Source organism: Nyctereutes procyonoides, unplaced genomic scaffold, assembly GCF_905146905.1.
Source record: "Nyctereutes procyonoides isolate TBG_1078 unplaced genomic scaffold, NYPRO_anot_genome, whole genome shotgun sequence".
Taxonomy (NCBI): Eukaryota; Metazoa; Chordata; class Mammalia; order Carnivora; family Canidae; genus Nyctereutes; species Nyctereutes procyonoides.
In genome coordinates, this window is record NW_026575123.1 from 5,344,732 (window position 1) to 5,360,080 (window position 15,349).

At 38.0% G+C, this 15,349-nt stretch overlaps 1 protein-coding gene and 1 long non-coding RNA gene across 3 annotated transcripts in view; one reads left to right on the plus strand and one right to left on the minus strand.

Annotated features, from left to right (window-relative positions):
- LOC129517158 (uncharacterized) overlaps positions 1-15,349 on the plus strand; it is a 109,858-nt gene that overhangs the window by 92,252 nt on the left and 2,257 nt on the right. For both annotated transcript variants that reach the window (XR_008665959.1, XR_008665960.1), the window contains exons 4-5: positions 10,935-11,018; positions 11,151-11,239. This is a non-coding gene — a long non-coding RNA (uncharacterized LOC129517158). The remainder of the gene's footprint in view (positions 1-10,934; positions 11,019-11,150; positions 11,240-15,349) is intronic.
- GUCY2C (guanylate cyclase 2C) overlaps positions 1-15,349 on the minus strand; it is a 77,020-nt gene that overhangs the window by 48,304 nt on the left and 13,367 nt on the right. Inside the window, exons 4-9 of the mRNA XM_055336806.1 lie at positions 15,277-15,341; positions 11,782-11,997; positions 11,122-11,243; positions 9,382-9,478; positions 6,353-6,470; positions 4,454-4,589 (exon numbers count right to left, since the gene is read on the minus strand). Coding sequence (XP_055192781.1) covers positions 4,454-4,589; positions 6,353-6,470; positions 9,382-9,478; positions 11,122-11,243; positions 11,782-11,997; positions 15,277-15,341 — 754 coding nt within the window. The remainder of the gene's footprint in view (positions 1-4,453; positions 4,590-6,352; positions 6,471-9,381; positions 9,479-11,121; positions 11,244-11,781; positions 11,998-15,276; positions 15,342-15,349) is intronic.

Sequence of the window (15,349 nt, forward strand, 5' to 3'; positions counted from 1 at the left end):
ACTACACACAAAAGAAGATGAAACAAAATGAGACAAAAAAATGAGACAAAAAGCTATAAGGCAATAGAGAACAAACAGCAAAACGACAAAAGTAAATCTCCCCTGTCAGTAATTACTTTAAATATAAAATAGATTAAATTCTCCAATAGAAGATAGAGATTAGGAGATTGCATTTTTTAAAAAAATGATTCTATATAATATCTATAAGAGACTCACTTTAGATTAAAAAACACAAATAGGTTGAACTATTCTAGGCAGATGGGAACTTGAAAGACAGCAGGGTACATATACTAATACCAGACAAAATAGGCTTTATTTTTTAAAAAGCTTTATTTATTTGTGAGAGAAAGTGCACATACGTGCACAAGCCATAAGTGTGTGTGTGTGTGTGTGTGTGTGTGTGTGTGTGTGTGTGTGTGAGTCTTCAAGCAGATTCTCCGCTGATCATGGAGCTCAATGTGGGGCTCAATCTCACAATCCATGAGATCACAACCTGAGCTAAGAACCAAGAGTTGGATGCTTAACCAACTGAGCCACGCAGAAACCCCCAAAATAGACTTTAAATTAAAAAATTTTATAAGAGACAAAGGACACTGCATATTAATGAAAGTTTCAACACAGCAAGAATATATAACAATTATCAACATTTATGCACCTAATAATAGACTACCAAAATATATGAAGCAAAAATTGACAGAATTGAACAGAGAAATGGACAGTTCTACAGTAATAGTTAAAAATTTCAATACTTTACTTTAAATAATGGATGAAATAATAAGATGGAAGATAAGTAAGTAAACAGAGGACTTGAACAATACACCAACTAGATCTAACAGACAAATACAGAACATTCTACCCAACAACAAAATACACATAAGACCTTTATTCTCAAGTGCGCGTAAGGCCTTTTCCAGGATATACCATATGTTAGCCCACAGATTAAGTCTGAATAGATTTTAAAAAATAGATAATATACAAAATATCTTCTCTGACCATAACATGAAAATTCAATAACAGAAGGAAAACTGGAAAATTTACCAGTTTGTGGAAATTAAACAGCATACTCTTAAACAGCCAAAGGATCAAAGAAGAATCATAGAGAAATTGGTAAAAGCCTAGAGACAAATAAAAATGAAAACACAAGATACCAAAACTTATGGGACACTGCAAAAGCAGTGCTAAGAGGGAAATTTACAGAAGTGTTTACATTAAAAAATAAGAACAAATGCAAAACAAAAATCTAGGAACCAGAAGAAGAACAAACTAAACCTAAAGCTAGCAGAAGGAAGGAAATTATAAAGATTAGAGCAGAGGTAAATGAAATATAGAACTGAAAAGCAACAGAAAAAGAATCAATGAAACTGAAAGTTGGTTTTTCAAAAAAGAGCAACAAAATTGGCAAACTTTTAGGTAAGTGACTAAGAAAAAAAAGTCTCAAATTACTAAAATAAAAAATGAAAGTGGAGATTTTATAATCAATTCTACAGAAATTTAAAAAATTATTAGGAGCATTTCCATACCAAACATGGATAACCAAGATAAAATAGACAAGTTTCTAAAAACATAAAATTTATTATGATTAAACCATGAAGAAATAGAAAATCTGAATAGACCTATAACTACTAGGGAGATTGAATCAGTAATCAAAAATCTCCTGACCAAAACACAAAGAAAATCTGGATCTGATGGCTTTATTGGTCAATTCTACAAATATTTCTTTTTAAAAAGATTTATTTATTTATTTTAGAGAGAGAGAGAGAGCATGGTGGGAGAGGGAGGTGGGCAGAGGGAGAAAGAGAAACTTTCACAGATTCCATGCTGAGTGTGGAGCCTGACAAGTGGCTTGATCTCATCACCCTGAGATCACAATCTGAGCCAAAACCAATAGTTGGATGCTCAACTGACTATGCTACCAATGTTTGAATCTACAAACATTCCAAGAATATTTAACACCAATCCTTCTTAAACTTTTCAAAAAAACCTGAGAAGGAGGAAACATTCCATAATTCATTCTATATGGCCAGAATTACTCTGATACCAAAGCCAGAAAATGACTCTCAGAAAACTACACATCAATATCTCTAATAAACACTGATATGAAAGTCCTCAACAAAATGCTGGCAAACAGAATTTATCAGCATATTAAAAGAAGTATACACCATAACCAAGAGAGATTTATTCCTGGAATGCAAAGATATTTCAACATATAAAAGCTGATAAATATAATATACCACATTAAAAAATGAAGGAAAAAATGCATGATCTTATCAATTTGATGAAGAGAAAGCCTTTTACAAAATTCAATATGCTTTTTTGATAAAACACAATGAACTAGGAAAACAAGAAAACTACTTCGACACAATAAAATCTGTCTATGAGAAACCCATAGAAAACATACTTAATGGTGAAAGACTAAAAGCTTTCCCTCTAAGATCAGGAACAAAGCAAAGATGCCCATTCTTGTCACTTTTATTAGACATAGTACTAGAATACCTAGCCAGAGCACCTAGGCAAGATAAAAATAAGAGGTATCCAGATTGGAAAGGAAGAAGTAAAAGTCACAGCTGGTATGATTTTACAATGTTGAAAATTCTCAAGATTCTGCCAAAAAACTGTTAGAACTTATAAGAGAGTTCAACAAAGTAGTGTGATACCAAGTCAACACTCAAATATCAGTTTTATTTCTATACAATAATAATGAACATTCAGAATAGGATGCCACACAATGCCAGTGGCATTTACAAGTCTCCATTTATGGATTGAATAAGTCATAGGGGTAAAAAGTAGAGGAAATAGAGTCAATGTATAATCAAAGGTATAGGGAATATAGTCAATGGTACTATAATAGGATTGTATGGTGACAGTTGGTAAGTATACTCACGGCAAGCACAGAATAAAATATAGACTTGTGGAATCACTCTGTTATATAGCTGAAACTCAGATAACATTGTGTGTCAACTGTATTTCAATAAAAATACAATTCCATTTATGATAGCATCAGAAAGAATAAAATACTTAAGAATCGATTTAGCCAAGGTGAAAGACTTGTGCAGAAAAAACTATAAAACATTTCTGCAAGAAATTAGAGAAGATATAAATAAATGGAAACCTCCCATGTTTATGTATTGGAAGACTTAATATCTTTAAGAAATCTGTATTACCCACACGGTCTATCTATTTAATGCAATTCCTGTCAAAATCTCAATGATTTTTTTTTTTTTGGCAGAAATAGGAAAAGTCATCTTGAAATTCAACTGAAATCTCAAAAAATCCTAAATAGCCAAGATAATCTTGAAAAAAGAAGAACAAAGCTGAAGGACTTACTTCTTAATTTCAAAACTTGGTACAAAGCTACAGTAATCAAAACAGTAACCAAAACATAAAGTCAGATATTTAAGCAAATGGAATAGAATAGGATGTCCAGAAATAAACCTGTACATATATTATCAAATGATTTTTCTAAAACTGACAAGACTATTCACTGGGGGAAAAGAGAATCTTTAACAAATGATACTGGAAAAATTGGATATCCACATAGCTCAAAATGCATAAGACCTAAATGTAAGGCCTAAAATTATAAAACTATAGAAGAAAACACAGAGCAAAAGCTTCATGACATTAGATTTGGCAGTGAATTCTTGGATATGATATTAAAGGCACAGGCAACCAAAGGAAAAAATGGGCAAATTGGGCTTCATGAAGATTTAAAGACTATATGCATGAAGACATTACCAACAGAATAAAAAGGTAACATGGAAAATAGGAGAAATATTTGCAAATCATATATCTGATTAGGCATTAATAGCCAGACAAGAAAACCAAACAGTTCAAAAAGGGGCAAGGGACTGAAGAGATATTCTCTAAAGAACATATACCAATGGCCTGTAAGCACATGAAAAGATGCTTCATATTGCTAATCATCAGGGAAATGTAAATCAAAATTACAATAAGATACCAAACTTCCCAGTGAGGAATATATATTGGGAACTTTGGGATGATATTGTTATGAGAGGTTTGGTTGTGTGAGGGGTAACACAGAGTCCCAGGTCCCTAAAGGATAGGATGGAGATATGGAAGTACCAAAATCAAATGGCAGAGAGTTCTCTTCCTGCTAGTCTCCAAGCACAGTCAGGACATCACTGCCCAAAACACCCTGTGATGAGCTTGTTCATAAGTACAAAGCCCAAGCCATATGCTCTTTCTTTGGTAACAAAAGATTCTGAAATCCTAAAGCATAAACTAGGATACTGATATTGATAAGAGTAACCCCCCAACTTAGGCAATAGCATTTGCCTTCAAATAAGTTCAAAGATATCTAGCTGTTCATCTATCTATTGCCAAACCCCCCTCTTTGTTTCCCAAAGTCTATCCACGAAGCCTGAATTTCTTCAGCTTTCTGTAGAAAGTGTTAGTTAAGTTTTGTTGCTGTTGTATGCTCCTAGGAAACCAGTACCTTCAAAAGTGAGGTTCCTGAAGCCCTGAGCAAATTTGGGGGTGGTAATAGCTTCTCCATTTTCAAGAAATGTCTTCAGCATGTGTCCAAAGAGCAAGACTCCATTCAAGTAGGCAAGAGCAAAGTTATTCTTTGTCTGAATGAGAAAGAAAAATTTTAAAATGAGTTCCCACAAAGAGATTCTGGTTTTGAGTCTGGAGCAAAACATTCTTGGGGTCAGCAGAGTAGCTGGAAAGGTAAAGGCATAGTAAGGAGAAGTATAGGGGGTATTTTTTTAAAATTTTTATTTATTCATGAGATACACAGAGAGAGAAAGGCAGAGACAAAGGCAGAGGGAGGAGCAGGCTCCATGCAGGGAGCTCGATGTGGGACTCGATCCTGGGTCTCCAGGATCACACCCTGGGCTGAAGGCAGGCACTAAACCTCTGAGTCACCCAGGGATCCCCCTAGGGATGGTATTAAAGAAGCCCTTTGGAAAATACGTCCTTGAGCCAGGGCTCTTTTCTTAACCTGGTATCAAAATTCTGCCTTTCCTTCGGAATCAATAAACCTGGAACACTGCCTTTAGGAAAGGAACTAAAAGCAGTTATACCTTTTTCCCAGGATGGCAAAATCTATCATTTCAACTAGGAAGAAAAACATGCAGCATTTTCACAATTCTTGGGTGCTTTTATATAGAAAAAAAGATGTTGCTTATAGTTTAATGTGTTCACAAAGAAGAAAAGAGAACAACAGTAAAAATACTCTCTGTCCCTCAGCACCCTGAATGGGCCAGGGAGAGATTTGATTGGGTGGTACAATTAAACTTGCTTTGAAGACAGTTTTTGACAGTTGCATGGTGGTCTTCACAGAGTTGGGACCGTATTAAAAGTCTTATGCCCCCTGAGACCAAGTAAATTCTGTCAACTTGGGCATTTTGTACCTCCTACCTGTGAAGAGTCACACTTCTGCCAAAGCCTAGAAGCTGTGTGAATGATATCTGAATATTACACCCAGAAGTATATTTGCTAGAAATATATATAAAAAGAAAATGCCTCTCATTGGCTTCAGTGTCTTTTGGAGGGTTTAGAACTGCTAACCTAGGAAAAAAGTGTGATACTTCCCAAGGCACCCAACTTCGCTTGTAGCTCTTTGGATCTGGCAGGTGGCTTGCCATCCCAAGTTTGTTCAGGGTCCTCAGTACTGCTCTTTCCCTCCTCTTTCCAGGAGGGAACTGCTCTCAACCAACTCTGAGGACAGAATACATCTGATGAATTTAGTCACAGTAAGGTGCGGGACTGATAAGGCCCAATGTGCTATAGAGTCGGGGGCCCCTGCATTATAACAAGGTGGCCATGATTTAATCTCCAATTACAGGTTCTTTTTTTCTGGGATAAATGCTAAACTAGATGAGATACTGGGTAAGAGGAATAAAGGAGGACTCTCTTAGACAAATTTAAACAATGGTCAACTTAATTATAATAGAAGACAATATCTTAACCTAGAAATCTGTATCTCTGAAGGTAGAATTTTGATATCAGTGACAGCAGAAAGTTGCTTTAGGATGTAGGAAACTTCACTTTTTTTTTTTTTTTTACATTGTTTAGTTTCAACTTCCCCAAATTAGCAGGGCTTCTTCCTATTTTCCCACATTGTCACTTCCATTCCAGTGTAAGAATGTGCATTGTTGTGTTGGTGTAGAGCCCAGCAGAGTGACCTCTAGTACGAGTTTAAGTATCAGTAATCTTCCTATTGCCCATAGTTGATCTCAGTTTACATTTGTTAAGTGAATGGGAGTAAAACAAACAAACAAACAAACAAACAAACAAAAAACAATTGCTACTTTAGAATTTGGGTCCTGCATAGGACGATAATATCTTACCCTTGACAAAGGAAAGAGAACATACTCATGAAACTAACCTGTGGTGTGCCTTTGGAGAAAGAGCTATTGGAGATGGAATACTCAGGAGGCAAGGTGAGGACAAGGACATTTTTCATATAGTCAGGGGCTGTGACATTGTCCATGAAGTAGTCGTTACTGTAATAAAAACCACAAGTTCCTAGTGAAAATTAGGTTCTTCTAAAAATCATATGGAGCTTCTACAAATCCCACAAGCTACAATGCCAGCCTTGAAATAGTTATAAACATTTTCTTCCAAAACCTGTAAAACTTTCTACTTCCCCAGATAGGTTTATTGTCCTCTAATATGCTAAGTTGAGTAAGAGGGCTGTGGTTTACACCCACAAGTGGACAGGAAGATCAAAACACAGATACATCTTTGAGGAAGGTTTTTTTTTTTTTAAGACTTTATTATCTCTTTTTGAGGGGGGAGGGAGAGCGAGCACAAGCTGGGGGAGGGGGCCGAGGGAGAGGGAAAAGTAAGCTCCCCTGCTGAGCAGAAAGCCTGATGATGCAAGGCTCAATCCCGGAACTCTGGGATCATGACTTGAACCAAAGGCAGATGCTTAACTGACAGAGCCACCTAGGTGCCCTAAGAAGGAGGTTTTTTTTTTTTTTTTTTTTTTTTTTTGGCCGCTGGACATGTGAGCTAGTGCTCGCTTTCAGGGCTTACTGATCTTTGGTCTATACATGGAAACTTTCTTTTCTTTAGGTGTTCATAATAGTTTAGATATATTGGGATAGGATACAGAGGAATTTGATAAATTTATGGTGAAACATAAGTATGAAAAGACTAAACATTTTCTCTAACACTGTAAGCTCCTTGACTTTAGTGTATTGATCTCATATCCTCAACTCTTAGGGGATAGTAGGTCTATTTTAAATCCTCAAAACTGTCTAAGGTTGTGCTGCAAATCATATAGTTTCCAAGCTTCCAGATCATTTGAGTGTTTTAATATGCAAAGAATCTAACATGTTTGAACTGTTATAACTAGGCTAGCCATAATTTACTATTCAAACAGTAGGCGAACACATCTATGCACCGAGGACTAGATTGAATATTTTGCTCATAGTATCATACCTAATTCTAAAAGTACTCCTATGAAGTAGGCATCTTTATTCTCATTTTACAAAAGAGAAGTTTTTTTTTTTTTTTTAATTTTTATTTATTTATGATAGTCACACAGAATGAGAGAGGGAGGCAGAGACATAGGCAGAGGGAGAAGCAGGCTTCATGCACTGGGAGCCCGACGTGGGATTCGATCCCGGGTCTCCAGGATCGCGCCCTGGGCCAAAGGCAGGCGCCAAACCGCTGCGCCACCCAGGGATCCCCAAAAGAGAAGTTTTAATTTCAAGATTCTAAGTAATATCCAAAAGTCAAATAAACCAGAAGTGTCAGAATTACAATTTGAAAGCCACTTAGTATCAGCTTTCAAACACATCTCATGATCTTCCCACAACATGGCCAGGTGTCCTTTGAGTACAGTGACAAAGGAATGCCAACACTTTGGCAGGTGGTTGAGGATTTGCTAAAAGTAAGATTACACCAACCTGGCTACATTGAGGACTCCTTCCAGAGGGCAAAGCAACTATTGAAAGTGGCTGTCAATGTGGTTGTAGGAAAGAACTATTGATAACTTTGTCTTCTTTTCTGTATTTTGAAGCTAAAAGCCTATTGATTGATTGGATTACCTTAACGAACAACTAGTAGTTAAATAGACCCGCAGTTCCTATGCTTCATTCCTCTTAACACTGTGACAAGTACATATAGTATGGGTGAAGTGACTAGGTAAATATGGGAAATATGTAGTACATTAACAGTATCCAGTCTGAATAGAGACTGGTATAATGATTAATGATGCAATCAGATAAGTGAGGTCATATGATCTAGCCAATGGGGCAAGGGACACAGGTGCACCAGTGACACTTTCTATAAGCTCAATCTGACTCAAATACCATCTTGGCACAGTTTGTAGGGTCTCCAACCATATTAGAAGATGAGTGGTAAAATATAACACTGTATGTTAATTACATTCCAATTTTTTAAAAAAGATTTTATTTATTTACTCATGAGAGACACAGAAATAGAGAGAGGCAGAGACAGACAGAGGAGAAGCAGGCTCCATGCAGGGAGCCTGATGTGGGACTCTAGCCCAGGACTCTAGGATCATGCCCCAGGCAGAAGGCAGGCACAAAACCGCTGAGCCACCAAGGGATCCCCGAGGAATGCAGCCCTGGAATTACCTTTATTTTATTTTATGATTTTATTTATTTATTCATGAGAGACACAGAGAACAAGAGAGGCAGAGACACAGGCAGAGGTTAGAAGCAGGCTCCATGCGGGTAGCATGATGTGGGGCTGGATCCTGGGTCTCCAGGATAATGCCCTGGGCTGAAGGCGGTGCTAAACCATTGAGCCAACCGGGCTGCCCTTAAAAAATTAAAAATAAATATTGAAATATAAGGAAAGGAAGGATGGAAGGAAGGAAGATGGTTTGTATTCTCCAGAATTTTCTCTCTCTAGTTCTAGAGAATTACAGAGGATAAAATCACTGTGACTGGATCACAGAAGGCAGAAAAGCAAACTCATGTAACTGAAACTTTCTTCTTTACCAAAGGTGGCAAAGGAAAAATAATCTAGGATCAAAGGCCATTAGCAATAGAAGGCACAGATAAGGCCCACATTCTCAAAAATAATGTTTTTGGGTTATTGGTTGATTTATCACTGCCTGGAAAAATATCTTAAAATCAGGCTGGAGACCAGGATCTCTGTAGATGAGTAGACATATGGGGTTAATGGGTCATAAATCTTCTGTTTTAGACATGATAATGATGTCAAAGATATGCATGTCTGCTAAGGCCACAATTAATTAAATGAAAATGAGGGCATGATGAAAGAATAAAACATTGATTAAAATACTATCATATTTTAATGACTGAACCCCATTCAAGTCTTTGCAAAGCAAGAGAAAAGAGAATGCATCTTTTGGAAATCCTGGGAATCTTTCCTTTCTGAAAAGAGAAGAGTTCTTTCCAATATTATACCTACTTGAATAGATCCACTAGAATAATCACAATGTCTTCAGCCACTGCCCGGTCTCCCTTGAGGGAGCTGATGGTGCTTGGTGTACCACACGTAACAATCACTGGAGGAGAGAGGGTAAGATAAGGACAGAAATACACAACAGTCTATATACAAACAGTAGGTCAATGATACATTTATGTTTTAAGATTAGCACCAATTCATCAATTACTGTCTTTTGCTTTTGTTTTGTTTGTTTGTTCGTTACAGGTGTAGTGTCAGAGTAAAATTGTATGAGATTTTGAAAAGAATCCTCTGGTCCATTCCCTTAATTTTATTGATTTAAGGAGACTGGAAGCCAAGATGTCAAAAGGTTAAAAAACAAGTAGATGGCAGAGTTCTTATTTTCAACTTTATGAATCGATTCAGTGTTTATTCTATTTTACCAGATTGGAGTAGTTATGAAAACTGTTTTCACTGATAAGTGATCTGCACCTCACCAATTGTAAAGTGGTTGAAAAAGATACAGTAAAGGAAATCTGAGAATTTATGTAGTGCTCCTAAGCAACTTCCCTTGAGCTTTGTTTGTAGCTTTTTTTTTTTAAAGATTTTATTTATTTATTCATGATAGAGAGAGAGAGAGCGAGAGAGAGAGAGAGAGAGAGAGGCAGAGACACAGGCAGAAGAAGCAGACTCCATGCAGGGAGCCTGATGTGGGACTTGATCCTGGGACTCAGGATCACGCCCTGGGCCAAAGGCGGGCACTGAGCCACCCAGGGATCTCCTGTTTATAGCTTTTTAACTCAGAATTCAGTCTTAGAGATTTCAGTGACAGAGTCCAATGTGATTCTGTGAGCTTTCTTCTTCTTTGCCACCAGATTTCCCAAATGCATGACTATGAGAAAGTGGAGCTGGGGGGACATTTCATTGCATCTTTTTATATACTATTTGTTCAATTGAATTGTAAACACCTTAGGGACATGAATACTTCTTTTTAAGGGATATTTATACTTGTTTCCCCCACATCTTGGCAATGTTTTGTACGTGGAAGTTTCTTAGTATGACAAATGCTTAATAATGCCAGCAGGTGATGATTTGAGTGATACTAGGAATTCCTAGTGAGCAAGCATCTTCCCTTTGTAGGAAAGGTCCACAAATTATTCCTTTGCTCCTGATATATCTTATTTGTAAAGAGAACTATTGGAAAATGAAACGAATCACGTCATAACTTAGCAAGGATGATTTTATCCCATACTTGACCTGTTAGCTGAGAGATCACTGGTCATGTGAGATACAGGGACAGATGAAAGTGATATGGTCTGCTAACCTTGTAATTTTAATTGAAGTCAGATATCAGTAAATAGATCCTCTTGGTCATCACAGGCCCAGGGTTCATAATGTGTGAAGATTAGTCATAAATCCAATAATAGATTAGTCACAAATCCAATAATAGATAACTTAAAAAGCAGTTTATCAATGGTGAGTCATATCATTTTGGTTTATAAAAGCTAGGTTTTCGTCATTACTTTTATGATGTTTAATGTGTTTATTCAACACTATCTTTCTCCTTTCTCTAATAGGATAGAGTTTTAATCAACAGGAGGAATAATATGATGGAGTTGCATGCAACTCTGCATCTCCGCGAGTGAACAAGATATATGGAGGTAATGAGGATAGCTTTGTGGTAATAGATCTGTCAAAACAACTCATAAAATGTGGTAGTTGTAAGGAAAAAATTGACAAAAAATTATTTCCATGTCTTCTTACCATTGCTTTTCCTATTCTGGTTCATTAAGATATCCTGAAATTGGTCATCTCGCCTCAACATTTCCTTGAAGCTAAGTTCCTGAGAAAAATAGGAGACTCCAGCCTCCAGAGCATTGAGGTACCTAGAAAAGATAAATGAGAAACTCTAAGAAACCAGCATAGTTTCTTCATGACCTTCCATATTGTTTGCTCATTGCTTACAGATCTGTCCTGGAACTTGTTCATCTAAGATTCATTTCCACTATCAACACAACAGATGGTTCACACCATGGTATCAATAGTCTGGATGGTGGATATCTAGTTTAGTAAAAGTATAGAAGTTTTAGGGAATCTCCATGTATATAAACAAATGGTAGACATTTGGCAGGTACCTTATAATGGTTTCCTGCTATTAGCAGAAGGAAGGCTGCTCTGTCTATAAACTTCATTATCACAGATAAGTTGAAACCTTTGAGTCTATAGTACAAAAACTGAGAGTTGACAGGAATCTTTTATTTACTGGGTGAAATGGAGTATTGTGCTAAGTTCACCCCAAAGTTTCTAGGAAGAGGTCTTAGGGTTGATTCTTGCAGTTCCCTAAATGTGGTACCATTACTCTTTTGCATACTTGGGTGGAGAGTCCATGGGCAGTGCTAGAAGCATATTAGTGGTCCTGCTTACCAGAAACAGTCCTCAGACTCGGTGCTATTCTTGAAAACATATGCAGTTTTCCAGGAATAATCTTTGAATGGCAAATTATTGGCCTTCCAAAAGTCAACCAAGAAGTACATCAGCTTCCTAGCCGGAGACATCAGCCTGGTTAAAGTCTCTTTGTAGTCACATGACAATCCAAAACTCCCAGCTGAAATCATGGGATAGTTCAAGTCTGTGTCAAGGCTAACCATAAGATGAGAAAGAAACCAATGTCAGGATTAACTTAAATAGAACAAATATGATTCCTCTTTAACCTGCTTCCGCCCGTGGTTGGTTATAAATGGTAAGAATGAAATAGGGTCCTTCAAGTGGGTTTCTAATTTAAATAGGTGTCCCTCCCACACAGGGAAATTTTAGAACAATATTTATTGAGCATATGTTAAGCTTTAAGATACTCTGGGTATTTTCATGTTTATGTGGTGGTGTGGTTCCTTCGATTTATCCTAAAACGAATTGTCATAACATCTAGACTGGGACATATGCCTTTGGCGGAGTAGGGCTAAGAGAACAGACAATGGCCCCCACAACTACCATAGATGTCAGGGAGCCCAAAAGATATCCTCCATACTTTTCCATCTTTGCATTGCCTTACTTCTGGCTCTTCTACGGATTACTTTGAGATACACATCACCTGACAATTTTACAGTTTTCCTTCCCCGTTTAACACATGGATCTTCCTGTGGTTCCTGAAACACGTCAACTTTCTTCTCTATTAGGGCCTGGACATAAGCCAGAAGTGCTGTTCCCCTTGCCTCTTTGCCTGGCTGAATCTTACTGATCCATTGAGTCCTGAATTAAATATCTCTTTATCCTTCAGAACTTTTCCTTGATTCCTCAAGTGGGCATGTGTTTCCTATCTGTCTTTTCCACAAGACTGCAATCTCCATGAAGACAGAGGTCATATTTGGCTTGTTCACCTCTGTATCTCCAGTCCTGTGGAGTCATATGAAGACTTTTGATGTGCACTTGGTAAAGGAAGCAAAGCAACACATCCCTTCCATCTTGAGGGCTGCACTGAAGGGTTTCACTAGGTGTTCTGCTTGCATCTCAGACTCCCTGTGTCCATGGTCAAATTTATTTTTTATTTTTTTCCTCAAAACTGCTCCTATCCTTATTACCCTATTTATTTCAGTGGTGTTTTTTTTTTGTCTACTTTCCATCCCTCACTCCAACAGTTATCAAATGTTATTGATTCTACCCTTAAGTATCTTTAAAGGCTATCCCTCCTTTCCATGTCAACTGTTTATATGCTAGTTCAGCCCTCTTCTCTCCAGCCCCCCAATGACTTTCCCCACCTATCTCTCCTGTGTGCTCAGCCTATCCTGTATACCGTTGGAACTTATTCTTCCCAAACTTGAGCTGCTTTGTATGGCACCTCCTTGCACAATCTTATTTGTTTCTGATACAAATCTAATTAAATACACTTCCCTCACTTGGAACTCATGACCTCTCAAATATAGCCCTACATATTTTTTCTAGTTTTATCTCTATTATTCCCCTGCTCATCTCTTGCACACCAGTTAACTACTGATGTGTACAAAATCTCTACACTTCTCTACTTCTTTGCTTTCACACATAATGCTCCCTCTGCCTGGTTGGGATGCTTATCCCTTCATTGCTACCCTTTAAAATTTCACCTGTTCTTTAACACTCAACTTATAGACTATCTTCTCCTTGAAATTCTTCCCCTCTTGAGCTTCGCTCTACCAACAAGTTGGGGCTCCTTCCTTCTTTTTTTTTATTTTTTTAAAATTTATTTATGATAGTCACACACACACACAGAGAGAGAGAGAGAGAGAGAGAGAGAGAGAGGCAGAGACACAGGCAGAGGGAGAAGCAGGCTCCATGCACCGGGAGCCCCACGTGGGATTCGATCCCGGGTCTCCAGGATCGCGCCCTGGGCCAAAGGCAGGCGCCAAACCGCTGCACCACCCAGGGATCCCAAGGGGCTCCTTCCTTCTGAGCACCCCACATCATCCTGTGTTTCTTCAATGGAGGGTATCACCCTCTGCCTTGTACTGGTCCCAGTGCTCCCCTCACCTTCTCTATTTCATCAGGTAGAGGCTGTGTTTTACTTAATGCTCTCCACTGCGACAAAGCCAAAATGCGTCTTTGCACATGAAAGGTCCTCAGAAATAGTGAATCAATTTTCCTACTTCTCCTTTCCTTCTGAGCACATTCTACAGCAAATCAATAAGTGGTCAGATAAGATGACAATTGGGAATGAGCACAAGGAAGAGTAAGAGTCCGTATCTGCCCGTACTTTGATATGGAAAATGAGCTGAGAAAGTGTTTCTGTGGTGTGTCTGTGGCACATAGTGGGTCTGAACATCTGAGTGTGTTTTAGAGCTGTTTGTAGAGCTGGTAGGAGGTGTCAGAAGCACACTTTGCGATAGAAATTTCAGAAATTTAATTTTACCTTCAGCATAATTTTCTCTATCTAGACAAAGGTGATCCTTAATTCAGGGGAAGACTGAACAGATGAAAGAAAGGCACGGAAGAGGGATTTTGATTTGGGGAAGATGTGATTTGGCACAACAAAATGTTTTGCGGTGATGAGAATTATGAGAATTGCACTGAGTGAAATGAATGGAAGGGATGAGGGTGATTTTCCCAAAGGCAGAGAAATATTTTTTTTGCGGAATATATTGGAAGCTTTACAAATTTCCTATTTTGTTTTTTTTTTTAAGATTTTAATTATTTATTTATTTATTTTGAGAAAGAGAGTGAGTGAAAAGTGAAAAAAAGAGAAGGAGCAGGGGAGGGGCAGAAGGAGAGGGAGAAGCAGCCTCCCTGCTGAGCGGGGAGCCTAAAGTGGGCTGGATGCCAGGACTCCTGGGATTATGACCTGAGCTAAAGGCAGTCACTTACCTGACTGAGCTACACAGGCACCCTGGAAACTTTTTTTTCCCCCTAAGCTGATAAGGGCACTGTGGAAGGTACTTTATTATGTTAACTATATAATCATCAGTGCTGTGAAATACCTTGCTACTTTCCTTTTTTCTAGGTCCTAAGGAATAGAACAGAGCCCTGCTAGTGCCCTGGGTGCTATACTTTTCCTGTGTCTTTCCATACACTCTGCTCAAACTTTAGTGAAGATTTCTTTTATTAAACTCCTCAAATGAAAAAAAATAAATAAACTCCTCAAATTATCCAAGTTCATTGTCTTCCCTGTCTCCTGCCAGGACTCTCACTTTTTACCTATACCATCTTGCGTCTCAGGCTCAGATGTTAGTAACTGGAGCTGAATAGCTACAGTTATTCACCCCACAGTAAGCAAAGGCAGAGCTACCTGGATAAGACAATGACACTTAGGGAGAAGTAGCAAAATACGAGGGTTCCAACACCTCTGACTGTATTGCCTCGACTAGACTGCTATTTGATAAATCATTTAAATAGTGATATCATGCCCTGACTTCAACTTACAGTGGCATTACAATAACAACAGACCAAACTACTTACTACATCTGGAAGGTGGAATATGTACACGAGGGTCCCATGAGGACACAGCCCATTCGTTTGTTGTTCTGTAGGA